This window comes from Vulpes lagopus, chromosome 8 (assembly GCF_018345385.1).
Source record: "Vulpes lagopus strain Blue_001 chromosome 8, ASM1834538v1, whole genome shotgun sequence".
Taxonomy (NCBI): domain Eukaryota; kingdom Metazoa; phylum Chordata; class Mammalia; order Carnivora; family Canidae; genus Vulpes; species Vulpes lagopus.
In genome coordinates, this window is record NC_054831.1 from 121,987,464 (window position 1) to 122,012,826 (window position 25,363).

Consider the following 25,363-nt stretch of genomic DNA (forward strand, 5'->3'; position numbering starts at 1 on the left):
AAACCTACAAACTGGGAATAACAAAAGCCACGCCTAGAAGGTAGTTGTGGACATTAGATGAGAAGCTGCAAGTAAAAACTCTTAGTGGAATATATATTCTGCAGAGAGTAAGTGGTCAATAGTGTGAACCATATTATTAGTTACAGGTTGCAGCTGGGAAGGGAGCACTGGGCTGGAGATGGAGATGAGACCTGATGGCTTTCAGATGGGAACCGATGGCAGCGGAATGGCCAGAAGGATTCCAGAAGAGGTAGATCTGAGGAAGGAATCAGGCCACCAGGGAAGAAGAGGGGGATGGAGGAAAAGAAGGGGCAACAGAGAAGAGGAAGGAAAATGGAAGTGAAAGAGGAGGGGGGAAAGAGAAAGAGGAGGTGCTCTCAGGAACCTGAGAAGAAGCGCCAGAAAAGAACCAGAGGAGGCCGTGCCAGGGTAGGACTTGAGACAGGAGGGAAGGCTGCGGAAAGCCCCAGTTGTCCTACTAATAATGAGACCAATAGGGCAGCCTAGGTGGCTCAGCGGTTTAGCGCCGCCTTCAGCCCAGGGTGTGATCCTGGAGACCTGGGATGGAGTCCCACGTCGGGGTCCCTGCATGGAGCCTGCCTCTCCCTCTGCCTGGGTCTCTACCTCTCTGTGTGTCTCTCATACATAAAATCTTTATTTTATTATTATTATTTTTTAATAAATAAAATCTTAAAAAAATAGTGAGAGTGTGGTGGGAGGCTGAGGGGCAGAGGAGGGTAGGGTGCAAGGGGTGAAGCGAAGTGGACAGGGTCTAGGGGCCAGCTGAACCCAGTCCCCCAGTCGCGGGGCCTGGTTGCGTTCACGCGACAAGGCCCAGCCTGCGGGAAAGTGACTCGCTTCGAATCCAGGCTTTGCCACTGTGACCTCTGCCTACGCACTCACCTTTTCTGAGCCTTAGTTTCCTCACCTCTAGGGAAAACCAGCGGCTTCCGGGAGGCTGCAGGTGGGGGCTCCCAGGACCAGGTGAACCGCCAGCCCTTGATCCCGCCCCCTCTTGTCCGAGCCCCGCCCGGCCGCGCCCACTGGCCCCGCCCCGCCCCGACCCCGCCCCCAGGACAGGCCCCGCCCACCGGGCCCCGCCCGGGCCCCGCCCAGGTTGCCCGGGGCTCGCTCCCCACAGCCCCGCGGAGACGAGTCCGGGAGGGACGCCGCGCACCAGCTCTCCGCCGACTCCCGGCCCCCGCCCTGCCCATGGCCGCGCCGGGACCCCGCGCCTTACGGGTCGCGCTCTGTGGCGGCTGCTGCTGCCTCCTCCTGTGCGCCCAGCTCGTTGCGGCTGGTAACGCGGACCAGGGTCTGGTTGGAGGCCCACCCCGGGCAGGGGCAGGCGGAGCGTACCCTCACCCAGCCCGTCCGTCCTGGAGCCCTTGGGCTGGGGGTGGGAGGTGGGGGCAGGAGGGGACTGTCCAGAGAGTTCAGGGCTCCAGCGTTGGGTGAAGGGGGCTCTAGCCCTGTGTGGAGCCTCGGTATGTAATAGGCTCCAGATGTGGGGGATTAGAGGTTTCAGGTGTGTCTGGGGGTGACAGCGCCACACGTATCAGGGAACCCAGGTGTATGCAAAGGGAGGGGACTCTGGGTGAATGTGGGGGAGGTTGTGGGTGTGTGTAACTATGCGTTTGTGGAAATTCCAGATGTGTAAGTGGGGCTTAGGGGATCCAGGTGTGTGCAAAGGGGTGAGAGCCACAGTAGTGGGGAAGGGGGGCTGCAGCTCAGTTTCAAGGAGTTGCTCCCACTCTCAGGCAAAGGAGCTCGAGGCTTTGGGCGGGGAGCTCTGCTCCGCATGAACATCTGGCCAGCTGTCCGAGGGGCCTGCAAACAGTTCAAGCTCTGTGAGCACTGTGTGGAGGGACACAAAGCACACAACCTCTCTGGCTGCGTGTGGGAGCAGTGCCGGCCAGAGGAGCCAGGTATGGAGCTGCGCCCTCCCCAAATTAAGTGCCCCCGCTTCTGAACCCCAGGGCCTTGGGCCCTCTCTCCAAATCTCTCCCCTATACCTTCTCCCACCAGGACACTGTGTGGCCCAAGCTGAGGCGGTCAAGGAAGGTTGCTCCATCTATAACCGCTCAGAGTTGTGTCCAGGTAAGGGGACTTCTGCTGGCCTAAGCCAAGTTGGAGAGGGGGGGTTAAGGTGTCCCCAGCCAGAGCCTGCCCTCCAGGAAGGAATCAGCCTCTCTCAGGGAGCAGACTGTACTCATGAACACCTGGGTCCAGTTTCAGGTCTGCTTTTAGCTCATTGAGAAGTCCCCTTCCCCTCTCTGGCCTGTTTTCCCATTTAAAAATTGGCACAGCCAGAGAATCCAGGCCAGATGTGCAGAGGGGATGGAGGAGTTAGCTTGCCTAATGTAAAACATAGTGAGGACTTCAGAATCAGAAGTCCAGAAGAGAATGTGGGGGAGGGCTTCCTGGAGGAGGTGTCATCAGAGATGACTCTGAAAGGTAGAGGTGGAGGGAGGGCACATCTGGTGGAAGGAACTGTGTGAACTAAGACTTAAAAGTATGTCAGCTGGACCTGGACCTGGAACAGGGGGCCTGATATGAGTCAGAAGACCAGCTGTTGCCTGGGGCTGGGGTCTTGATGGGAGTCAGGGAGTGGGAGGGCTGATTTAGTATGGATTCCCTGTCTTCCAGCTGCCCACCACCACCCCACCTATGAACCAAAGACAGTCACAACAGGTAAGTGCTACCTGGGAGAATGGTAGTGGTGGGAGAACTAGAGGTGCCAGCAAAGACAGCTGGGCTCAGGCACTGACATGCTGTATGACCTCAGCCCTGTGACTCTTCTGCTGAGCCTGTTCCCACATCTGTAAAATGGGTTGGGTAATATCTCACAGAGTTGCTGTGAGAATTTTATGAGCAGGTGTATAGCACCTAGCCCAGTGTCTGACGCATGGAAAGCAGTCAGCAAACAAGGATTCCCATCCCTTCTGCCCAGTACCAGCTCTGGGAACTCAGGCTGACCCTCTCGGGACCTGCCCTTGGTGCTGAAGGGTGTCCGGCTCAGGTCGCCAATGAGGTGTAGCTCAGTCACTACCTACCGCAACCACCAGGTCCAGAGAGGGTCACAAAGCAGGCTCCTGGCAGAGCAGGAGCAAGAACTCTGCCCCTTGATTCCCACTGCCCCTCAGGGTCTGGAGGTCACTGGGCTTGGTAGGGATGGCTGCAGAGGCTTTGGTTAATTAAAGCCAGAAACTTGATCTTGGAGGCTGAATTATTGATGGCTCAGCTCCCTCTGGCTGAGCCCCAGCTCGGTCTTGGGCAGCTCATTTCTTCCCTCTCCTCCTTTTCCCCCAGTGTCCGTTTCTGGGGCCCCCTCAGCTGTAGCTGGGACCACCCTTTGCCCTTCATATTCTCAGACACCCTGATACAAGCTACACCCTCTGAGAGGTGGACCTAGCTCCCAGCTAGGCCCCTCTCCACTGCCCCAGGATGATCCACTGCCAGTAGCCCTGCCCTGGCACCTGGCCTAGGGCCTGAAATCGAATCCCTAGTGGGAGTGGATGGTTAACGTGGCACAGCTGGGAGCCACCCAGGAAGCCTGACAACCATGGGCCCTATGATGGCAGGTTAGGGGGGGCGGGTTTCAAAAACATCAGGGGACACTGTGTGACTTGCCCCTTAACCGTGAGGTGTCTTTGGACAAGTATGGTCCTCAGAAGCCAGCTTTGACCTTTAAGATACATCACCTAGTCTCCATTTATCCATTTGGTAGGGTGTGGCCTCCACTTCTTCCTTCTTTAAGGGCTCTGACATTGGGTGACTCCAGGGTCTCAGGACTTAGGAGTCCTGAAAAAGGTCAATATCATCTGTAGCTAGGCTTTGAATCCTGAGACCCCAGGCCACCCTACTGGGCCAGTGTGGGTAGGGAGGCTAGAAGGGAGCCCATCGCTTTCAGGACCATGCAATCCTGAGGCCCAGAGAAGATGTGAAAGACATCAAGCCATAGAGCAAACTGGGAGCAGAGCCAGGGCTGGAGCCCAGGCCCCACCCTCCCCAGCCAGGCACTTCCCAACTGCCCACTGGATCTGGGCTGAACTTCTGAGCCTGCTGCTCAAGGCTCCCATTGTGAGGACTGGGTCCCCCAGGTGACCTGTGCTGGTTACTGGGGTGGGGTTGGGATCCTGGGCCCCAGCGATCTGCTATGACCTGGACTCTGCAGGGAGCCCCCTAGTTCCTGAGCCCCACAGCTCTGGCTTTGATGGAGCCAGCTTCATTGGGGGTGTCGTGCTGGTGCTGAGCCTGCAGGCAGCGGCCTTCTTCATCTTACGCTTCCTCAAGGCCAAGGACAGCACCTACCAGACACTGTGAGTACCTGGCCCACCAGCACTTCCCCCACTCCCCACTGCACTGTCTTCTCAATGGGGCAGCCCTAAGGGCCTTGTCTTCCTCCTGATGTCACCCACGTGAGTCACACTTCTCCCTTCTCAACTTGTGGGGTTCTCTATGCCCCTGTTGGCTGGGGCCAGGACTCAGCCTGGACCCGTGTCTGAGAGCCCAGCTGAGCCCACCTGTCTTTGTCCCTCATGCTGCCAGCAGGGAGGAGAACCAGTAGGTGGTAGCCCAGGCAAGCCTTCGTTTTGCAGCTCCGTGGCTGCAGGCAGGAGCATGGGACATGTGTGTGGTTTGGTTTTCCTCGAGGAAGGGGAGCTGCCCCGAGGCCCCCGTGTGCCGTGTGTGCGGTGGGGCGGGTTGCTGCAGCCTCCATTAAAGTGTGTTCTTCCAGCCACTGCCTGCTGTCTGGGGGTGGGGTCCTCAGCCCAGCTGAGGCAGGGCCACTGCCCTGAGAGCTCTCTCTGTCTGGCCTCTGCAGAATCTGACCCCCTTCAGGCCTGGATTCCACAGGGGAAGGAGGACGAAGAGGCTGCCCTCTTGGCCCCCTTGTAGGCACTGGGGGTGGGAAAAACTTTGGCCACAAATTTCTGGCCCCTGTGGGCCATCAAGCAGACTCAGGGCCTGCTGTGTGACATTCCCTCCTGGCCTGGGCCTGGTACCTGCGGCTGAGAGCATTCTTCAATCACCTCCTGTCTTATCCATCATGCCTGTGGGCCCCCTGCCTGACACGAGGTCTGTGCCTGCCTCTCCCCAGCCCCCCGGCTTGGCACTGCCCCCAAATAAAACAACTCTTTCTGGCACTTTGCTTCATGTCCTGTGTCTTGGGCTGTGTGTGGTTTGTAGGGGTTGGGGTATAGCCATTGTCTCCCTAACGGGAATTCAGCCTTGGATTGCTACTACTACCTTTTCTTTCTTTCTTTCTTTCTTTTTTTTTTTTTTTAAGATTTTATTTATTTATTTGACAGAGAGCACGTAAGCAGGGAGAGTGCCAGAGGGAGAGAGAAAAGTAGGTTCCCTGCTCAGCAGGGAGCCTGATGCGGGGTTCAATACCAGGACCCCGGGATCATGACCTGAGCAGAAGGCAGATGCTTAACTGAGCCACTTAGGCGCCCCATCACCTTTTAAAATACTTTCATTTGTTATACATGTTCACCCTCTCCCTGTCTTACCCCCTGCCCCTAGCCTTTTTAGATAAGTCTATGGAGATTCAGAAAGGTAAGTATACTTGCTCAAGATCACATGGTGGGATGGGGCAGAACTGGGATTTGAATCCAGACTTTCCTTTTCTTTTCTTTTTTTAAAAGATTTTATTCATGTATTTGCGGGGGAGGGTGCGTCGCGCACATGAGCAGGGGTGAGAGGGAGAAGCAGGCTCTCTGCTGATGTAGTGGCTCAATCCCAGGACCCTGGGACCATGACCTGAGCTGAAGGCAGACCTCTAACTGAACCACTCAGGTGCCCCAAAGCGAGGTTTTTCTGACTCAGAATAAGCAGAAGTTCAGAATTTCCCTGCAGAGGCATCTCTAGGCTCTCTTGGCTCCTAAAGTTAGGTCTCCACCCCAGTGCCATGGTGGAGATGCTCCTAGGACTCAACAGCCATTTCTGCACTTCTGGCCTTCCTCACTCAGGCCCTTCTGGAAAGCCTATGCCCTCCCATGCCAGTTCTTCCTCCTTCCCCCCTCATCCCCATCCCCCCACCCCCGCCCAGAAGTCTTCCTTGACTGATAACATCTCCTGCTGCTGAGCATTTGCTGGAAACAGGGCATGTGGCTAAGAGTCTGGCAGTGTTATCTGATTTCATCCCATGATTGTCCAAGGAAGCAGAGAGGCCATAGCAGGTAATGGTGGCAGTGGCGTGGCCAGCCTGTGGAGCCCGACCGCTCTGCTCTATAAACTGGAGGAAGTTATTTCCCAGCTCTGGTCCTGCTTCCCCATCTGTGAAGGCGGGTAACAGGAGTGTCCATCTCAGTGGGATGTGGGGCAGATTCAGAGCTGGTGCACGTGCCCCACCTGCATTGCAGGGCACCCATCACCCTCCAGCTGTGCAGCCAGCACAGCCTTAGTGTTTCTGCCCACCCAGGCCCAGCCTCCCTGCCCTCCAGCTGGACAGGCTTTGAGGGACACTTGGGCCCACGAGCAGTTCTGGTTAGTCCTTGGCCTCATGGCTCACCTGCCCACACGTCGTGCCACCATCCACATGCCACACAGTCCACCTCCTCACCCCTTCACTCTCTTCCATCAAAGCCCCCATCCCAGACATCAGCCTCCCCTGCGAGCACCCCTCTCTCCATACTTGGATCTCCCTCTTGTTACCCAGCCTGTCTTGCTTTCTCTCTTCTCCAAGCCTTTGTACATGCAGTTTCTCCTGCCTGGATCACCCTCCCCTGGCTTCTCCTCCCAGCACTTAAGTGCTGGCAGGGATAATGCCCAGTCTTTCCAGGGAAAGAGGGAGAAAATACCCCCACCTCCCTCAATTTTCCACTCAGTTATGGAAATTTCTTTATCGGATGTTTGTTTTTTTCCAAAGTAGTAAGTGCCTGTAGGGAACAAAAGGACTATAAAGAAATGTATATGAAGAGTGAGAAACACTTTCCCCTGGTCCCACTCCCCAGAAATAATTGTGCTTAACAGTACATTTCAGACCTTTTTTGTAAATTTACAACATACGTACACACATTCAGCATTTAAAAAATTTTTTTTAAAGATTTTATTTAGTTGACAGAAGGTGAGAGAGAGAGAGAGAGAGAGAGAGCATGAGAGGGGGAAGGGTCAGAGAAGCAGAGTCCCGGCTAAGCAGGGAGCCAAATGTGGGGCTCGATCCTGGGACTCCAGGATCATGACCTGAGCCAAAGGCAGACACTCAACCGAGCCACCCAGGCACCCCCACATTCAGCATTTTAAAAATACAAAGTGGGGTCCTGCTATACATGTTGTTCTGAAACTTTGCCCCTTTCATTAGAGATCTGATTTGCCCTATGACTTGTCCAGATGGTGATATTTTATTTGCCTGTATCCTATCCGTGTTTGGTTGGCTCACTTCCATGTTGATTTTTTTTTTTTTTTAAAGATTTGATTAGCATGAGCAGGAGAAAGACAAGCAGACTCCTCACTGAGCAGGGATTTCCCCACATGGGGCTTGATCCCAGCACTCCAAAATCATGGCCTGAGCTGAAGTTAGACCCTTAACTGACTGAGCCACACAGGTGCCCCCATGTTGATTATAAACAGCACATGATAATTTTTTTTAAATTAAGTAATCTCTATGCCTAATGTGGGGCTTGAACTCATGAGGCCGAGATCAAGAGTAGCATGCTCTACCAACTAAGCCGGCCAGGTACCCATTTAAAAGAAAAATTTTTTAAGGGCATCTGACTCTCAGTTTCCACTCAGGTCATGATTTCAGGTTCCTGAGATTTAGTCCCATATTGTGCTCTGGGCTCAGCATGGAGTCTGCTTGAGATTCCCTCTCCCTCTCCCTCTGCCCCTCTTGCTCATGCTCTCTCTCTCAAATTAATGAATCTTTTATTTATTTTTTAAAAAGATTTTTAAAATTTATCTATTCATGAGAGACAGAGAGAGAGAGAGAGAGGCAGAGACACAGACAGAGGGAGAAGCAGGCTCCATGCAGGAAGCCTGATGCAGGACTCGATCCCGGGACCACAGGATCACTCCCTGGGCCAAAGGCAGGCGCTAAACTGCTGAGCCACCCAGGGATCCCCCAATAAATGAATCTTTGAAAAAAATTTCACATGATAACTGGGCTTGTCTGCAGATCTTGGCACACTTGTGGGAGAGTTTGGAGAGGAGAGATCCCTGAAATTAGAATTTCATGATCCCAGAGAGTCCTCATGGTTCCATCCCATGTGGTGAACTTGGCCTCCACCTTCCCTGACACCCCCTGGTACCTCAGCCCTCCCCGCCCCCACAAGCACTGGGCCTGGCATAGAGAAGACCTTCAAGGAAGGCTTGATGAATGAACGAATGAGTGAATGGATGAGTAAGCAAACAAGTGAATGAGCCATCCCTCTCCTCTCCTATCACCCGAGGTCCCTCCCCAGCTCAGACCTCAACCCTCACATCTGCACTGTGGCTATTGCCCGCTCACTGGCCTCCTAGCCTCCAGGCCTGCCCTGCACGGTCTGCCCAACTCAATGGTCTGCCTGTATTAGCAACTATTTCCTAGGTGCCGCCGGGGGCTCCCCAGCAGACTCACGAGTGGGCATGAGGTCACTTTGCCGAGAATGTCTCCTCCTGGTGGGAGGCTTGAACAGAATCTCTGTGGCCCTGGGCATAGAAGTGCCAGGCAGTGAACAAGCCTGTCTCTGAGCCTCAGTTTCTCCTTGTTTATTCATTCATTTCACCAATATTTATTGAGTTCCTGCTTTGTGCCAGGCCTATAGCCCAGGGCCAATAATGACTAGGAGCCCGGTTGTGTCAGGACCAGAGCCAACACACAAGCATCCCTGGCAGGACCCGGGGAGTGCAGTAGGTGCGGTGGTCACAACACTTGACAAGGACCAGGGAAGGACCCCTGGAGGAGATGGCTGTAGGGCCGGACCTTCACAGACAGGTGGGGCTTCGCAGGTAGAGATGGAAAGGAGGGCATTCCCGATGGAAGGCCCAGAACAAGCAAAGGTGCAAAGGCAATTCACCCTGTGTGAATCCAAAGGTCTGGAGGCCAGGATCAGAAGCTGGACTCCATTCTGGCCTCAGGGGCTGAGGGTGGAAATGCCTCTACCCCCTGCTGGTTCTAGCCTGGGTGGGGTGCCCCTTCTGAGGGACAAGGGGCAGAAGTCTTGCTTCATGTCCTCCCACCAGCCTGGCCCCTTTACAGGCATCCTCCCTCAGGGGCACCGTAAGATGGGCCTACTGTGGGCCCCATTCTCCCTTTTGCTCCTCTTGCTGGGGAATCCAGGCCGCCAAAGGACCCAGCTCCCCCAGCTGCCCAGGTAGCAGCCCTCCCCACCAACCAGCCCTCCCCACCAACCCTCACTCCTTCCCTGGTGTCTATCTCCCATCCAGGCTCATTAGCCTCAAGGAGCAGGATAGGAAGGTGAGAATCTGGGCTCTGTGTTGTAAATTTATGCAAAAATAGATGCAAATGGTGCAAACCCTCAAAAGCTCTGGAGGCAAGAGTCCTGATAGCTGGAGATGGAAAGAGAACCACAGAGGGGTCTGAAAGAGATATGCCCACTCCCCCAGGTCAGCCCTGTGGCCACTCAGCCCAAGGGTGAGTCTGGGAATGTGTGGGACTACAGGCCTCCTCTGCTTCCTTTGCTTCTGTCCCCAGGACTACAGAGGGGTGTCTCTGCTTGGCTGCTGTTGTGCAATCCACTATGATTGCCCTCCAGGGGGATGGAAGGCTGGGAGAAGCAGGAAGGATTAGGACCGGGGTCTGGGCACCCTCCCCTCTGGTTTGTAGGCTTTGGAAGTACTCAGACCTCAGAGCCAACACTCTGTCTTTTCCTAGGGCAGGAGATCCAGAGACCCTGCTGTGTTCCAGGAGGCAGCCTTCACAGGAGCCAGGAACTTGGCATCACGGGGTGCTAGGGTGTCCGCCAGCTGCCAGACATGGCTCAGCCCTCCATAGAGCCCTCTTAAGGGGCCCAACCGAGCCGAGAGGGCTCCTGGGGTCCCACTGTTGGGCCTGTTCCATTGCCTGCAGGGTGAGGGTTGGTGACGCCCTCTTGGCGACTCCCCTCAGCCCATCTCCCCTTCCCCAGGCCCAGAAGCTGCTAGGGGCTGCTGAGCCGGCATGGCACGTTGAGTGGCTGGTGCAATCTGTGCCTACTGGAGGGCAGAGCCCTCCTAGTTTTTTTTGTGACACAGACACCAAACAGGGTGAGTGTCAGAGAGGCTCAAAGGGCTCAGAGGCCAGGCCCAATGGGCACTTCTCCTCTTGGCCTCTAGGGGGAGCCAGAGCCCACTGGAGCAAGGCCTGCCTCCTAGTCCCCCACTGACCAGGGCTTCCTGAGCTCCCAGAGGGCCTGAAGAAGTCTCAGAAGGCTTCCCAGGGGAGATGCCATTTGAAAGGGCCTTGAAGGCTGTGTAGAAGTTCTCCAGCTAGATGGGGAGCTGAGGACGTTCCAGGTAGAGGGATAGACAAACACACAGGGAGGCAGAGAGTACAAGAGGGTTTGAGGAAATCGTGTGAATGAGCTGAGGGCAGTAAGAGGTCAGGCATGTAGGTGATGTACTGGTGTAGGTCAAGCATGAAGCTTCTAGGGCTTCTAGAAAGGCCAGTTCATGGAGGGCTCTGAAGGGCTGACCAAGAAGCACAGGAGGCAATGGGGAGCCATGGAAGCATTGTAAGCAGAGAAGGGACCCAGTCAGATTTTTGTTTTAGGGAAAGCACTCAGGCTGCACCATGGAGGGCACACTGCGGTGGGGGCGGAATGTCAGGGGAACGAGTTCATCACTGTTCACGAGCAAAGATCACTTGGACTCACGCGTTATCAACAAGCCCCCAATCCAAAGAGGAGCCCCCTCACAGTGTGCTTACCCTCTGCCGCCACCACCCCCTGCTTCTCCTCATCTCTTGTCCAGCCGGGAGCAATGGCTGCTGTGCTGGCCTTCTCTGCCTCCCTAAGTGTTCCAAAAGCGACAGGGTGCTTCTGTGGATTTCTTCTGCTCTTGGTCTTCCTATAAAGCAGGTTTGGGGAGACAAGAATCTGAATTCTGGCTGGGGCATGAGAATTTGCACCAGCTCACTCTTCAGGGTAAGTTGCCAGCAGGGCCCAGGGAGCCTGGGGGGCATTTCTTTGGGACTCTGAATCTCCACCCTGGGATCTGGGGACTCCTCCATCCCTGCCTCCTCCTTACCCCCGGGTACCTGGGAGCTGCAGGGGGAGCTGGAAGACTTTATTGGCGAACACACCTTTGCCCCCATGAGGCCTTCCACCTCCTTGGGGAGGCAGATGGCTACCAGCTGGTGTTGGACAAGTTCAGAGGGCAGTGCAAGCAAGTGAGCCTGAGGTGGGCCTGGAGTTGGAGAAGAAGGTGAGGGAGGCTGGATCCCTCCCTAGCGCTACCATGACCTTCGTAAATGATCCAGGGCAATCCCTTCCCCTCTGTGGGCCTCCGTCTGCTCATCTGAGAAATGGCAATCATGAGACAGAGCGGTGCAGGAGTGGAGATCTTGGGCTCTGGAAGCAAAGAGTCCTGAGTTCAAATCTAGATTTTTCATTTACTAATCATGTGACCTTGGGCAAGTCACCTCCGTGTCAGTTTCCTCCCCAGTAAAACGGGCAAGGAGGCAGGGAGGGAGGCTGTGGGAGCCATCTGAGGTCCTGCTGCATGCCTGTGTTATCTGCTTCAGAAGAGGAAGCGGGGAAGGGTTTTTTTTTTTTTTTTATGTTTTTTGTTTTTTTCAGAGTAACAGTGACTGTTGTGAGACTTCCAAGAGGGAAGTGGTTATGAGGAGGTGCCCCAGGATCCTCGTTGCAGGCCCAGGCATTGGGAAAGCCCTCCCAGTCCCCCCCTCCCCTCACCTTGCAGAGTTGTTCAGGCTGTTGGTGGGAACTGGGGATTCTGGGAGGGGGCAAGGCAGGGGGAAGAGCTAGTAGCTTTAGAGCCACAGTACTGAGTTCAAGTCCCAGTACCCCTGTGCCGGGCCCAGTGACCTTGGGAAAAGACTCTGGCTCCTTGGTGCTGCTGTTTTCTCCTGGGACCTGATGACGTCCGCCCCACAGTTGCTCTGAGGCTCCTGTAAGATTGTCTCTTCAAGGATTCCAGGCACCGTGTCCTGCCCCAGGGTGCCTCCATTGCCTCTCTGCCGGGGAACTCCCCGAGCTGCCACAACCGGAAGCCTTTTACCACCTACGATGCTGACCATGATGTAAGCATGTGCTGTGATCATCCACGGTGCCAGGTGGTACACATCACGCTGCCAGTCCAATTTCAGTGGACGCTACACAATGTCAGAGGCCACTGCTCACAAGTATGGCATCAATGGGCCTCAGGCCAGGGCATGGGCCACCCTTACTGCAAGGTTCACATGATGCTTACTAGGATACCCTGTCAGCCAGTCCCCTTATCTCTCCCGTGCAGCTTCCGGACCTTCAGCTACCCTCCCTGTGGCTAACTGCCTCTGCTCTCCTGCCCACATTTAAAAATTAAAACACGTTAACCCTTTCCTGACTTGTAGGACTCTTCCAGTTACTGGGAAAAACTCAAGAGGGCAGAGCAGAGACACAGAGTTCAGTTTCATTCAAGGAAGACCTTCCTTCCAGTCCGGAAGATGGAAGGGTTGGCCTTGTAAGGTAGTGAGGCTTCCATCTCTGGAGATGTGCAAGCCGAGGCCAGAGGAGCATGTAGTGGAGGACTTGGAAGGATTCAAGCATCCACGGATAGCACTCTGGTGCCCTCCAGGTCCTACAAGTGGATGCTTTTGTGGGCCGACCTGTGTAGCGTCTCACCAGTTGGCACATACCTGTGCTTCTAGGCCATCTGTGCCCCCTTCCCCCTCACTGCCACCTCTCTTGTGAGCCAAGTTCTCATTCTCTACTATTTCTTGCCTGTCCCATTCTGGACTAGTTTGAACTCAGAGTCAAGCCAGGGAAGGTATGTTTGTCTTCCACAGGGTAGCAGTTATCAAGCACATTCTAGAAAGTGGCAGAGCAACACACAGTTGAGACTATGATAACTGCAGTCCGGCAGGGAGTCCTGGGCTTGCATGCTGCCCTGTCACGGAGCTGAGTTATCTTGCAGCTGAGTCTCCAGTTCCTGATTTCAGAACCCACCGAGGTTTACACCGAGGTTTACACCAGGCTGCTGCCTCCTTAGCTCACACTGGAAGGCCAGGGGGTTTTGGAGCTGTGCAGGTGTGGTAGCTCAAGGGTTTCTGGTTTCTGGTTCTTCTTCAGGTGGCAGAGGAATGTGGGGACTCAGGTCCTGTAGTCATGTTTGGGTGGAGGTCAAAGGTCAGATGGGATTCTCGGGGAAAGCAGCCCCCTGGCAAAAGGGCACAGGCCGGGGCTCAGATGCCAAGCACCATGTTCCTGGCGGGCCCCACTCTAGTCCCTCCCTGCCTGCACAGCTGGGGGGGGGGGGGATGTCGGCTCCTCCCTGTGTCCCGCACACCCTGCTGTCTCTGGAGATCCACTCATTCAACAGGTCCCTGCAGGGCAGGTCCTGCGGTTCACACTCCCCCTAGCCCTGGCCTGTGCGGTCCACACCGGTTGGCCTGCACAGGGGCACAGGCGGTTCCGGAAGCCGCCAGGAGGTTCTGCCGGGAGAGAAGGGAGGGGAGAGGCCAAGTCCCGGGCCGCTAGGGAGGGGCGCTGCCCCAGGGCCGAGGGTGGAGCTTTCCCAGTGGGCCGGGAAAAGGCTGGGCCCGGCCTACATGTGAGGGCAGGGGAGAGGCAGGCAGACTCTTTCCTGCGGTGTCCGGGTGCTGGACGCGGCTGGACCGATTCCCGGGATCCCCTACGTGACTCAGCCGCGGGTCACTGGATGCCCCAGATTCCCGGGACCCTGTCCCCGACTTGGGATCCTCAGGACCCTGCAAGTCGGACCTCGGATCTCGCCCTGGGCTCCAGATTCCCGGAACAGGACCTCTGGCCGAGTGGATTTCCAGATCCCGAACCAGATTGCTGAGCTCCCTGGGTCCGTAGCCGCTGGCTCCTGTCCCGGCCCGGGTGCCAGAGCCGGCCGCCCGACGCCCGAGCGCCCTAGCACGGCAGGGCGGTGCGTGCGGTCCGGAGCCCTGGAGCGCGCCGGCAGCTGCTGGCAGGACCCGCTGGCCGAGGCGCTGAGCCGAGGCCGGCCCCCCGCCGCGTCCCCGGGCCGGGGCTGCGCGCGAAGCCGGCCGCTCCGCGTGGTCTACGTGCTGACCCGGGAGCCGCAGCCCGGCGTGGAGCCCGAGGCGGGAGCCGAGGCCGAGCCGCTGCCCCTGCGCTGCTTGCGCGAGGCCTGCGCGCAGCTCCCCGGGCCGCGAGCGCGACCCGAGCTATGCAGCCTGCCCTTCGGGACGCTGGCGCTGGGCGACACCGCGGCGCTGGATTCTTTCTACAACGCGGGTGAGCGCGCGCCGGGGGCGGGGCCGGGCCGGGGCGGGGCTTGGGGGCCTGGAGAGGGGCCGAACGGGGCGGGGCTCGGCGATCGGGGAGACCCCGGGATCGGTGTAGGGTCTGGGGGACACAAGGTGACTAGGCTGAGGGGTTCGAGGCAGAGTCACCATAAGAGTGGAATTTCGGGGGGATCCCTGGGTGGCTCAGTGGTTTAGCGCCTGCCTTTGGTCCAGGGTGTGATCCTGGAGTCCCGGGATCGAGTCCCGCGTCGGGCTGCCGGCATGGAGCCTGCTTCTCCCTCCTCCTGTGTCTCTGCCTCTCTCTCTCTCTCTCTCTCTCTCTCTCTCTCTGTCTATCATAAATAAATCTTAAAAAAAAAAAAAAAGAGTGGAATTTGGGATCTGGGGCGCAGCCGGGCTTGGGCTGGGACTTACTGGCTGCGGGCCCGGAGCCCCCGGGGTCCAGGGTTGGGGCTAAAGCACTCTGGGGTCGGCCCGGTGCCTGGGGAGCGGGTGGGGAGTTCGGCGAGGCTGGGAGCGGGGCGGAGCGTGGGACCTCAAGAGTGGGGCTGAAGGCGATCTCGCGTGGAGCTCGTGAGAGCGGATCCTGGGAGGTGGAACTTGGACTAGGGGCAGGGGCCGTGCTTGGGGGCTGGAGTTCAGGGCCGGTAGCTACTTCCGAGGATCGGGCTAGAGAGGGGGAAAGAGACACGAAGGGGCCCACAGGTGCGGGATTCTAGGCGGGGGCGCTTGGGTTCTGAGGTCCCAGAAGTGGCGAGGTGGTGGGCGGGGTCGCCAGGGGGCGGGGCTAGAAAGGTGGCCGTTCCCGCGCGAGTCACCCCTCCCTTCCGCCACCCCGACGCCTCGCCCTTGACACTTATTTGTTCCTCCAAGAGTCTGGCAACCTACCTTGCCTGATGGCCCTAAAATCTGCAGCCTAAGGTCGAGGACGCAAAGACACACACGGCCTTAGACTCGCAAATCGCACGTGTGTTGACTCACACAGGCCCTCGCAGACACTGTCACACACAGAAATAGAAAAAGCCCCCCCCCCCCCCACAGCCGCAGCACTGTCTACACACTGCTGGTGCCGGCCCCCCTTTCAAGAGACTGCGCTGAGTTCGCAGGGTAGGGGACGTCTGTGTCTGGGCAACACCTGCCTCTCACCTGGCCTAGAACAGGCTGGTGGCTGGTGCCCGCCTCCTCTTCTTGGTGCTGAGTGCCCACAGGTTCTGGAATAGTGGGATGAGGGTCCCAGCCCACTGAGCCCAATCCTCTCCCGAAACACCACAGATATCATCAGTTCTGTATGAGAGCCAGAGGGATCTAGAAAGGGGAAACTGAGACCAGAGCAAAACTGGTCCCTGCTGGAGTCACGTGGGAAGGCCACCTGAGCCAGGAGGGGTCCCCAGACTCCTCCCCCACCAGCTAGGCTGCGGGGCTCAGGGCGTGCCCCTGTGTGCCCGCAGACGTGGTAGTACTGGAGGTGAGCAGCTCCCTGGCGCAGCCCTCCCTCTTCTACCACCTTGGTGTGCGTGAGAGCTTCAGCATGACCAACAACGTGCTCCTCTGCTCCCAGGCTGACCTCCCTGACCTGCAGGCCCTTCGGGTAGGTGGCCAGGTGGCTGGTGGGGGGCAGGCTGGGTTGGGGCCTATCTATGATACCAATCTGACTGTCCCCCTGCAGGAAGACGTTTTCCAGAAGAATTCGGTGAGCAGAATCCACCCTTTACTCCAATTTACCCTTTGACCTCCACTCTCCACTACCATTCCTGGCCTCCTCAGTCACCTCTGACCTCTCTGATTCTCTTGACATCCGGGTGGCCTCTGTTCCCTATTGCCAGCCTTGGTGAAGTATGCCCCTTCTCAGCTGTTCTAATCCCTGCCTGGTGCTGACCTCTGACCCGCACTGACTCCTGCCTCCCTCCCACCAGGACTGTGTTGGCAGCTACACACTGATCCCCTATGTGGTGACAGCCAGTGGCCGGGTGCTGTGCGGTGATGCGGGCCTCCTGAGAGGCCTGGCTGATGGGCTAGTCCAGGCAGGGGTGGGCAGCGAGGCCCTGCTAACGCCCCTGGTGGGCCGGCTCGCCCGCCTGCTGGAGACCACGCCCACGGACTCTTGGTAATGGGGTGCAGGGAGGGTGCACCGGGACAAGGCTGGTGAGGGCACAGCAGGCTGGGGCTGAGGGACAGGCCCCATCACGCTCTCCCCCTCCCTCCTCTGCTGGGGGCCTTAGTGGCTACTTCCGGGAGACCATTCGGCAGGACATCCGGCGGGCCCGGGAGCGGTTCTCCGGGCAGCAGCTGCGGCAGGAGCTGGCTCGCCTGCAGCGGAGGCTGGACAGCGTGGAGCTGCTGAGCCCCGACATCATCATGAACCTGCTGCTCTCCTACCGCGACGTGCAGGTGTGTGGTGCTCACAGGCAGGCAGGGCAGCGGCATTCGGTGTCAGGAAAACCCGAGTCCATCTCCTGGCTGTCTGATGTCTCTGAGCCTCGGTTTCCGTAGTAGAGAATGATCATGTCACTGTCTCCCGGGGCAGTAGGGAAGGTGGGGCACACAGCAGGTTCTGTGTAAGGTGTGGTGTCTACACTACTTCCCGGGCCTCAGGTATGGTGGGTGGGTAGATGGAGTGTCAGGGATGGGAGGGGATCTCAACTCAAGGTCTTCCTCTGGGTCCGGGGGCGATGGGACCCACCAGAGGCCACCGTGCCAGTGTGCGCCGTTCCCTCCCGCAGGACTACTCAGCCATCATTGAGCTGGTGGAGACACTGCAGGCCTTGCCCACCTGTGATGTGGCCGAGCAGCACAACATCTGCTTCCACTACACGTTTGCCCTCAACCGGTGAGTGACAGAGCACGGTTCAGGTCATAGCCCCCTTGGGGACGTGGGTCTTGCTATGTGAGGTCATTGCAGTCTGAGATCAGGGCTATTCAGGGAATTGACTGACCAGGGTCACACTGATGTCAGATGGTCCCTGTTGTTCTATTACTGCTGCCTGGGGTGTGGTGGGATGGTGCCGCTGTCCTTGGAGTGGTCACAGCTTCCACAGTCACTGTCCCTCAGAGTGAGAGCTGCTAGGAATCACCTCTATCTGGGATTATTACTTCTAGAAAGGTCAATGCTGACCAGAGTCACAGTTATTCTGGGCTCATTATGGTCAGGCCTTTGGAAGGGTCCCTGCTGCTCAGGGTCTTGGGGTTCCTGGATAGAGTGGGGGCGGGGCCATCCGTAAGTTCCCAGCCTATCTCCCCCTTTCCCTAGGAGGAACAGGCCTGGGGACCGGGAGAAGGCACTGGCTGTGCTGCTGCCACTGGTGCAGGGGGAGGGCTCTGTGGCCCCTGACCTATACTGCATGTGTGGCCGCGTCTACAAGGACATGTTCTTTAGCTCTGGCTTCCAGGATGCTGGGCATCGGGAGCAGGCGTATCACTGGTAAGGGGCAGCAGCGAGTGGGCAGTGGGCTGAAGGACGGGGCTGTGGGCATCAGTCTGGCCCTGAGTCTCTGCCCCCTACCCCAGGTATCGCAAGGCTTTTGATGTAGAGCCCAGCCTCCACTCGGGGATCAACGCAGCTGTGCTGCTCATTGCTGCTGGGCAGCGCTTTGAGGACTCTGAGGAGCTCCGGCTAATAGGTGAGTCCCTGTCCTGCACCCCTCCTCCCACCAGCAGGCCTCAGAGGGGCCAGGACAGAGCTCAGGCAGAGAGGACACTGGGCTGGAGCTGGGACTGGCCTTGTCCCCCTTTGGGTCCAAAGGACATCTATTCTTCCTGAACCCCCATCTGGACCCTCATACCCGTCCTGGGTCCTCATGAGCCCTTGAGGCCACAGTGTTCCTGAGCCCACACCTGCACTCCCTACACATTGAATTCAACATACACTTGTTCCCCAAACCTTCCTTGTGCCTGAGCTCCTACTCCCACCTGAGAGTCATACCTAAGTTTTCACCTATTCCTGTCTTTTATTTTTTTAAAGATTTATTTATTTATTTTAGAGAGAGAGGGAGGGAGAGTAGGGAACAGGGCAGAAGGAGAGAGAGAAAGAGAATCTCCAGCAGACTCCGCATGGAGCCTGAAGCCTGATGTGGGGCTTGATCTCATGACCCTGAGATCATGATCTGAGATGGTCACTTAGCTGACTGAGCCACCCAGGCACCCCTCACCTGTTTCTATGGTTCTGCCCACTTGGATGTTGTGGCCCACACTTATGCTTTGCTCAAACCTGCAACCACACTCCCTAGGGCCCATACCCCTCTCTCCCAGGCATGAAGCTGGGCTGCCTGCTGGCCCGAAAAGGCTGTGTGGAGAAGATGCAGTATTACTGGGACGTAGGCTTCTACCTGGGAGCTCAGATCCTCGCCAATGACCTCGCCCAGGTGGTGCTGGCTGCAGAGCAGCTGTACAAGCTCAATGCTCCCATATGGTAGGTGGGCCCCTCTCTAGTCTCGGCCGGGCCCAGGCTGCGTGTCCACTGGCATTCTAGCCAATGACCTGGCCTCTTCCAGACCACTGCTTGGTGCACCCAGCGCCCATGTTCAGGCTACATCCAGGCCAGTCTGCTCCCCCTGGCAGTGCTAACTGGGGCTGGGGCTGAGTTGAGCACAGGGTACCTGTGCCTGCAGGTACCTGGTGTCCATGATGGAAACCTTCCTGCTGTACCAGCACTTCAGACCAATGCTAGAGCTTCCGGAAGGACCCCCACACCGTGCCCACTTTTGGCTCCACTTCTTGCTGCAGTCCTGTCAGCCATTCAAGACGGCCTGTCCCCAGGGGGACCAGTGCTTGGTGAGGCTGCCCAGTGGGGGTGTGGGGCCTAGGAGAGGAGCGGGCCCCTTCTCACCCGCCCCCTTCCTCGTCATCTGCAGGTGCTGGTCCTGGAGATGAACAAGGTGCTGCTGCCTGGGAGGCTTGAGATTCAGGGTACTGATCCCGTTAGTGCGGTGACCCTGAGTCTGCTGGAGCCAGAAACCCAGGTGAAGTCGCTGAGGCCCCCCACTCACCGCTGTGCACCCCTTCTCTGGAACCTTTCTCCCATCCCCAAACCCAGTCCCCCGACTCTCCCCTCAGACCCACCTTCTTCTCCCAGGACGTTCCCTCCAGCTGGACCTTCCCCGTGGCCTCCATCTGCGGGGTCAGGTACGAGGGGAGACCTGGGGCGTTGGGGTGGAGTGCGGCGTGGGGGTGCTACCGGCTGGAGGGCACTCACTGTGGCTCCTCATCCCTTCCCAGTTCCTCCAAGCGGGACGAGCGCTGCTGCTTCCTCTACGCGCTTCCCCCGGCTCAGGACGTCCAGCTGTGCTTCCCCAGCGTCGGGCACTGCCGGTGGTGCGCGGCTTCTCGGGGTGCTGGGGTGCGGGGTGGGGGGTGGTAGTGATGGTGAGGGGGAAACCAAGGGCCGTGTTCCCTGGGTGCTCCTGGCCTGGGAGGGGAGAGATCCCACCCAAGGTGCCCCCCCGCCCGCCTGACCTCCACCCACAGGTTCTGCGGCCTGATCCAAGCCTTGGTGACCAATCCGGATTCCTCGGCGCCCTCGGAGGAGGCGGAGGGCGTGAGGGAGGTGCTGGAGGTGAGGAAGGGGCCTGGGAGCGCGAGGAGGGGCAAGGCCGACGGGCTGAACCCCGTCTCCGCCGCCCCCTGCAGTTTGATTATGAGCACACGGAGACGGGCGAGCGGCTGGTGCTGGGCAAGGGCACGTACGGGGTGGTGTATGCGGGCCGCGAGCGGCACACGCGGGTGCGCATCGCCATTAAGGAGATCCCCGAGCGTGACAGCAGGTGCGGAGCGCGGGCGCGGGCGGGGCCACGAGACCAGGGGGTCGGGCTCACACGGCAGAGGGGCCCAGGCGCGGGGAGGGGGCGCAGAATAGCAGGGAACCCCCGCGGCCCCAGGGTCTGGAGGGGCGGTGGGCTGGGTGATCAGGTGGAGGTCAGAGAGGGCTTGGGGCTGGGCCGGGTCCTGGGGGCGTGGCCTGCCTCTTGCTGGACTTGGGTGGGCGCCTCTGTCCCAAAGCGGCCTATTCCTCTCCCTTCCTGCCCCAGGTTCTCGCAGCCCCTGCACGAAGAGATTGCTCTGCACAAACGCCTTCGCCACAAGAACATCGTGCGCTACCTGGGCTCGACCAGCCAGGGCGGCTACCTCAAGATCTTCATGGAGGAAGTGCCCGGAGGTACATGCCCTGTGTGGGATGGCAGTGGAACTGGAAGTGTGGGGCATGGAGATGGAGCCACGTAGGGGTGGAGAACCCTAGGGGACAATGAATCCTAGCATGTGGGGGTGGTGTAGCCCATAATTAGCTGACACAGTGCAGCTGGGCGGTGATGGGGTCTGGGGGGTGGCATGGGTGTGCCTGGCCTTGAGCAGAGAGCTGAGGGCTGGACTAAGTGGGTGCCAGTGCTGATGTTGGACTGTGTCTGCCTAGGCAGCCTGTCCTCCTTGCTGCGCTCCGTGTGGGGACCCCTGCAGGACAACGAGAGCACCATCAGTTTCTACACCCGCCAGATCCTGCAGGGACTCAGCTACCTGCACGACAACCGCATAGTGCATCGAGACATCAAGGCGAGTCCTGTAGCTGCCCACCCTGGCTTGCTGCAGGAGGGGGGAGAGGAGGACATTTGGCTCTAGACAGAGGCCAGCAGTTTATATTAAGAAGGCAGACCCCTTTGCAAAGGGTGGGGAATTCAGCAAGGAGACTTCCGAGGGAAGGAGAGAACTTCAGACCTGAACCCAAACCAGGTGCCAGCTCCCAAGGGGTCATAAGTGGGATGGCAGAGGGAGGAGGTCGATAGAGGCAGAGTCAGGCTGTGATTATAGGAAATGGGATCCCAGGAGAGGATCCAGTTCCGCCACCAGGAGCCCAGCCTGATGTCCACTGTGTCTGCTCTACTCAGGGGGACAATGTACTGATCAACACCTTCAGTGGGCTGCTCAAGATTTCTGACTTTGGCACCTCCAAGAGGCTGGCAGGCATCACACCCTGCACTGAGACCTTCACAGGTAGTGGAGTGTGGGGTGGTGAATGGGGATGCTGCGCTGGGACAGAAGGACCCTTAGGGCCTTCCAGGGAATGGTGCTTCTCCTGGCCATGGAATTAGAACCCTAATGGGGCACAGAACCAAGGGCTGGGCTGATTGAGCCGGGCTGAGGTGACAGGATCTAGAACTGGAGCTTGAGTAGCTGCTGGTGGTGAATTTAGTAACTGAAACGGAGCCCAGAAGAGTCGATATGGGCAAAAGTGTGTGATGGGATTCAGAGTGGGTAATGCTGTCCAGGATGTATGATGGCACCTACTGTGGGTGAAGGAGTCGGAATGTGATGGAACCTAAGATGAGGGAGGAAAACTCAGGATAGATGTCACCTACCAGCAGGGTAGGTGACAGGAATTGTTTGGATGACAGACTTCAGGGTTGGTGCAGGTGGCTAGAAGATGAGAGTGACTCCCCCCCCCCCGCATCATTTAGAGCCTAGGTGAGCATTACTGCTACTGCTCCTGCCCTAGGGACCCTACAGTATATGGCACCAGAAATCATTGACCAGGGCCCACGAGGGTATGGGAAGGCAGCTGACATCTGGTCACTGGGCTGCACTGTCATCGAGATGGCCACAGGTCGCCCACCCTTCCATGAGCTAGGGAGCCCACAGGCTGCCATGTTTCAGGTGAGACTTCTCACAGCCTGGCTCATGAGGTGGGATGGGGACAGACGGAGCCCCGAACTCCTCTGACCTTGACCTTTGTTCTCCCTGACCCTTCCCAGGTGGGCATGTACAAGGTGCATCCGCCAATGCCCCCTTCTCTGTCAGCGGAGGCACAAGCCTTTCTTCTCCGAACTTTTGAGCCAGACCCCCGTCTCCGAGCCAGTGCTCAAGCATTGCTGGGGGACCCCTTCCTGCAGCCCGGGAAGAGGAGCCGCAGCCCTGGCTCCCCCCGCCATGCACTGCGGCCCTCAGGTACTCTGCGGGTGGAGGGTGTGGGCCCACTGGGGCGAGGGCAGAGGAGCTGTGGAGGGGAGAGGGCTGACGGCGGGGGGGGGGGGGGAGGGCAGGCTGACAGCCTCATCTCTCCCTCAGATGCCCCTTCAGCCAGCCCCACTCCTTCAGCTGACCTGACCACCCAGTCCCAGACATTCCCACGCCCTCAGGCACCCTTTCAGCACCCATCCAGTCCCCCGAAGCGCTGCCTCAGTTATGGAGACACCAGCCAGCTCCGGTGAGAGCCCAGGGTCTTAGAGTGGCCTTGCCTCATCTGGGTTTGCCCTGTACTCCCTCCAAAAGAAGCCCCCTCCCCTTGGGGGCCTGGGCACCTCCCACCACATTCAAGGATGGCATTTGGTGCCTCCCTTCCAGATGCTCCAACCTGTATTTATGGTGCCTCCGTGAGGTTGGCATAAAAGTAAAAGGCAGAGCCAGGATTCGAACCCTCGGATGGAGGTGGCTGGATGGTGTTGCTACCCGCCCTCCATCCGCAGCTCCCTGTTGCACTAGGGTGCCCGAGGAACCAGGAGCCGAGGAGCCCACGTCCCCTGAGGAGAGTTCTGGGCTGAGCCTGCTGCATCAAGAGAGCAAGCGCCGGGCCATGCTGGCGGCTGTACTGGAGCAGGAGCTGCCCACGCTGGCGGACAGTCTGTGCCTGAAGCAGGAACAGGTGGGCGGGCCGGCCCCAGTGCTCCCGGGGGTGGCTCCCCCTCACCTCCACCCCCACAGCACCTCTGCCGACTCAGGGGGACGCCCGCTGACGACCCTCTGCCTTCTCAGGGTCCCGGGCCCGGCAGGAATCATGTGGAACAGCTCCTGCGCTGCCTGGGGGCGCACATCCACACTCCCAACCGCCGCCAGCTGGCCCAGGAGCTTCGGGCGCTGCAGGCGCAGCTGCGGGCCCAAGGCCTCGGGCCTGCGCTTCTGCACGGACCGCTCTTCGCCTTCCCGGATGCGGTGAGGGTGCTTGCTCGCGGCTCAGGCTGCCCAATAAGAGGTAGTGAGCTCCCTGTGCCTGGGAATGTGCAAGGACTTGATGTTGCAAGGTTGCAGGTCTTCCCCCTGAAGATGGAGCCATCAGGAAAGGGACATCTGTCCAATCCTAGTTTCTCAGCACCTCTCTCTGCCCCCAGCCCGCCTACAGGACTTGCCTCTGGCGCAAGACTTTCTAGGCCTTTCTAGCGAATGTCCCACTTCTGAGACTCGCCGCGCCCTTTCTCGCTCTGCAGGTGAAGCAGATCCTCCGCAGGCGCCACATCCGCCCACACTGGATGTTCGTGCTGGACTCGCTGCTCAGCCGAGCCGTCCGGGTAGCCCTGGCTGTGTTGGGCCCAGGTAAACCTGGCGAGGAGCTATCCCGCCCCGCCCGAGGGAGGGGGGCGTGACGGGCACGGATGGGGCAGGTAGCGGGCGTGGTCAGCGGGGGTTAGGCTCTGGCCGGCTGGAAGGAACCCCGGGTAGCCACAGCCTTGCGCCCTCCGCCGGCCGTTTGGGGGTCCCAAATGGGCGTTTCTCTCCCTGCCCGAGCTCACCCCAGTCACTTGGATTGGCAGAAGTGGAGACGGAGGCCATCCCACCGAGGTCAGAGGAGTCGAGTAAAGAGGAGGAACCCCAGTCCAAGCGGCAGGAGACCTTGGTCCAGCTCAGCCAGCTCCCCGAGGAAGCAGAGAAGGCACCCCCGCCCCGGATGGTGCAGCTGGGCCTCTTGCGAGCCGAGACTGACAGGTGAAGCCCCTGGGACTTGCCCATGGCCTCTGGGCCAGCTTCCCTCTCACTGGCTACTCCATTCTTTCTACTCACTCGGCCTCTGCACTCCCTCAGGCTTCGGGATGTCCTGGCTGAGAAAGAACGGGAGTGCCAGGCCCTGGTGCAACAAGCTCTACAGCGGGTGAATGGGGAGGCCCGGATCTGCGCCCTGGCCTCCGAGCCCCCAGGTGAGCGGCACCTGGCTGGAGAACACTAATAGCAAGTGTGAGGCTGCCTCTGCCAGGAAGTACCCCTGGACTTACCACCTGACTTCTCCTCGACAGCTGTTCCCACCTGGGACCAGGGCCTGGTAGAGTGGCTACAGGAACTGAACGTGGATCCAGGCACCATCCAGATGGTGAGGGGGAGAGGGCTGGCCACTCTTGACCCCCACTGACCAAAGACTCCATCTCTGTCCATCTTTCAGCTCTTCTCACTCTTTTCCTCATGTAGAGAATCTCAATACCGGAAGAGCACTTAGTCTACTCCCCATTGTACAGATGAGAAGGGGGGCTCAGGAAGGGGTGTTATCTGCCCTGGCATATTGGTAGCAGAACAGAGCTAGTGCCTGGGTCTCTGGACACATCTTCCTCTGATTTTCTTTTCTACTGTTTCTACATCCGGGTCTTTGACCACAACCAGCTGCTGAACCACAGCTTCACCCTCCGTACCCTACTGACCTGTGCCACTCGAGATGACCTCATCTACACCCGCATCAGGTATGTCCTCAGCCCTTCAGGGATGACTCATGTATATGGCTTCGTGCTGGCCAGATCCTGACCCCCAGCTGCATGCCTGCCTAGGTTTCTCCCTGGAAACCAGTATCCTCTGGGGACAGAGGGGGCATCAGGCAGAGAGTGGGGTAACAGATAGCCCAGGGCCTTATTCTGGCTGAACCACATGGAGCCTGCTGTCCCCAGGGGAGGGATGGTATGCCGCATCTGGAGAGCCATCCTGGCACAGCGAGCAGGATCCACACCAGTTACCCCTGGCCGACAGGAGGCCGAATGAGAGCTGAGACAAGAGGCTAGACCCAAAGACAGATGAATGAAGACACAAGCAGCTTCTGATACACCTACCCCAGGACTCAGGGGCCAACTGGAGGAGGCCAGGTTGGGGGTAGCGGGCAGGGTAGGGCCCAGGCCTAGCCCCATGGGGGGAGTCAACCATAGAGATGCCCCAAGCATATCAAGTACCACCAGGCAAAGACTATTAAACAGAACACCTTTGTACACTTGGGCCTTGGCAACTTCTGAGGTGGGGGGGGGGGGGGGGGAGTTCCTGGCA

The 25,363-nt window shown here is 58.4% G+C and overlaps 3 protein-coding genes across 5 annotated transcripts; all 3 read left to right on the forward strand.

Annotated features, from left to right (window-relative positions):
- Positions 1–1,161: 1,161 nt before the first annotated feature.
- CD164L2 (CD164 molecule like 2) lies at positions 1,162–5,138 on the forward strand. 3 transcript variants are annotated; one of them, XM_041767717.1, is made up of 6 exons: positions 1,162–1,315; positions 1,761–1,928; positions 2,029–2,100; positions 2,650–2,694; positions 4,178–4,322; positions 4,829–5,138. In XM_041767717.1, the coding sequence occupies exons 1-6, from the start codon at positions 1,213–1,215 to the stop codon at positions 4,833–4,835; spliced, it is 540 nt and encodes a 179-aa protein (XP_041623651.1). In that variant the 5' UTR covers positions 1,162–1,212; the 3' UTR covers positions 4,836–5,138. The 3 variants fall into 3 exon arrangements, with proteins under 3 accessions (XP_041623651.1, XP_041623653.1, XP_041623654.1); XM_041767719.1 differs by having other exon boundaries at positions 1,164–1,300; XM_041767720.1 differs by lacking the exon at positions 4,829–5,138 and having other exon boundaries at positions 1,164–1,300; positions 4,178–4,326.
- Positions 5,139–9,536: 4,398 nt separating this feature from the next.
- Positions 9,537–12,433, forward strand: FCN3 (ficolin 3). Its single transcript, XM_041767512.1, is given in 9 exon segments — positions 9,537–9,580; positions 10,074–10,191; positions 10,697–10,844; positions 10,941–11,073; positions 11,183–11,232; positions 11,235–11,325; positions 12,142–12,192; positions 12,194–12,297; positions 12,300–12,433. Coding segments are annotated over 9 exon segments (873 nt in total).
- Positions 12,434–12,635: 202 nt separating this feature from the next.
- MAP3K6 (mitogen-activated protein kinase kinase kinase 6) lies at positions 12,636–25,310 on the forward strand. Its single transcript, XM_041767513.1, has 30 exons — positions 12,636–12,662; positions 13,706–14,369; positions 15,829–15,968; positions 16,047–16,070; positions 16,294–16,484; positions 16,600–16,768; positions 17,101–17,207; positions 17,628–17,798; positions 17,885–17,997; positions 18,626–18,785; positions 18,985–19,147; positions 19,228–19,335; positions 19,449–19,498; positions 19,592–19,687; positions 19,841–19,928; positions 20,003–20,136; positions 20,401–20,528; positions 20,781–20,917; positions 21,250–21,355; positions 21,858–22,015; positions 22,114–22,306; positions 22,427–22,565; positions 22,841–23,000; positions 23,111–23,287; positions 23,560–23,665; positions 23,884–24,055; positions 24,152–24,264; positions 24,361–24,434; positions 24,719–24,795; positions 24,997–25,310. Exons 1-30 carry the CDS (start codon positions 12,636–12,638, stop codon positions 25,085–25,087), a joined length of 4,236 nt encoding a protein of 1,411 aa, XP_041623447.1. The 3' UTR covers positions 25,088–25,310.
- Positions 25,311–25,363: the final 53 nt, after the last annotated feature.

What these genes read in the sequence shown, in the direction of transcription:
- CD164L2 (XM_041767717.1), top strand. Translation starts at nt 1,213, where the DNA reads ATGGCCGCGCCGGGACCCCGCGCCTTACGGGTCGCGCTCTGTGGCGGC. An exon ending in GGCTGGTAACGCGGACCAGG is followed by an intron (nt 1,316 to 1,760) that starts GTCTGGTTGGAG and finishes TCCCACTCTCAG; the next exon opens with GCAAAGGAGCTCGAGGCTTT. An exon ending in ACCAAAGACAGTCACAACAG is followed by an intron (nt 2,695 to 4,177) that starts GTAAGTGCTACC and finishes TGGACTCTGCAG; the next exon opens with GGAGCCCCCTAGTTCCTGAG.
- MAP3K6 (XM_041767513.1), top strand. Translation starts at nt 12,636, where the DNA reads ATGTGCAAGCCGAGGCCAGAGGAGCAT. An exon ending in CGGGAGCAGGCGTATCACTG is followed by an intron (nt 17,799 to 17,884) that starts GTAAGGGGCAGC and finishes CCCCTACCCCAG; the next exon opens with GTATCGCAAGGCTTTTGATG. An exon ending in TCTTCGCCTTCCCGGATGCG is followed by an intron (nt 23,288 to 23,559) that starts GTGAGGGTGCTT and finishes CTCGCTCTGCAG; the next exon opens with GTGAAGCAGATCCTCCGCAG.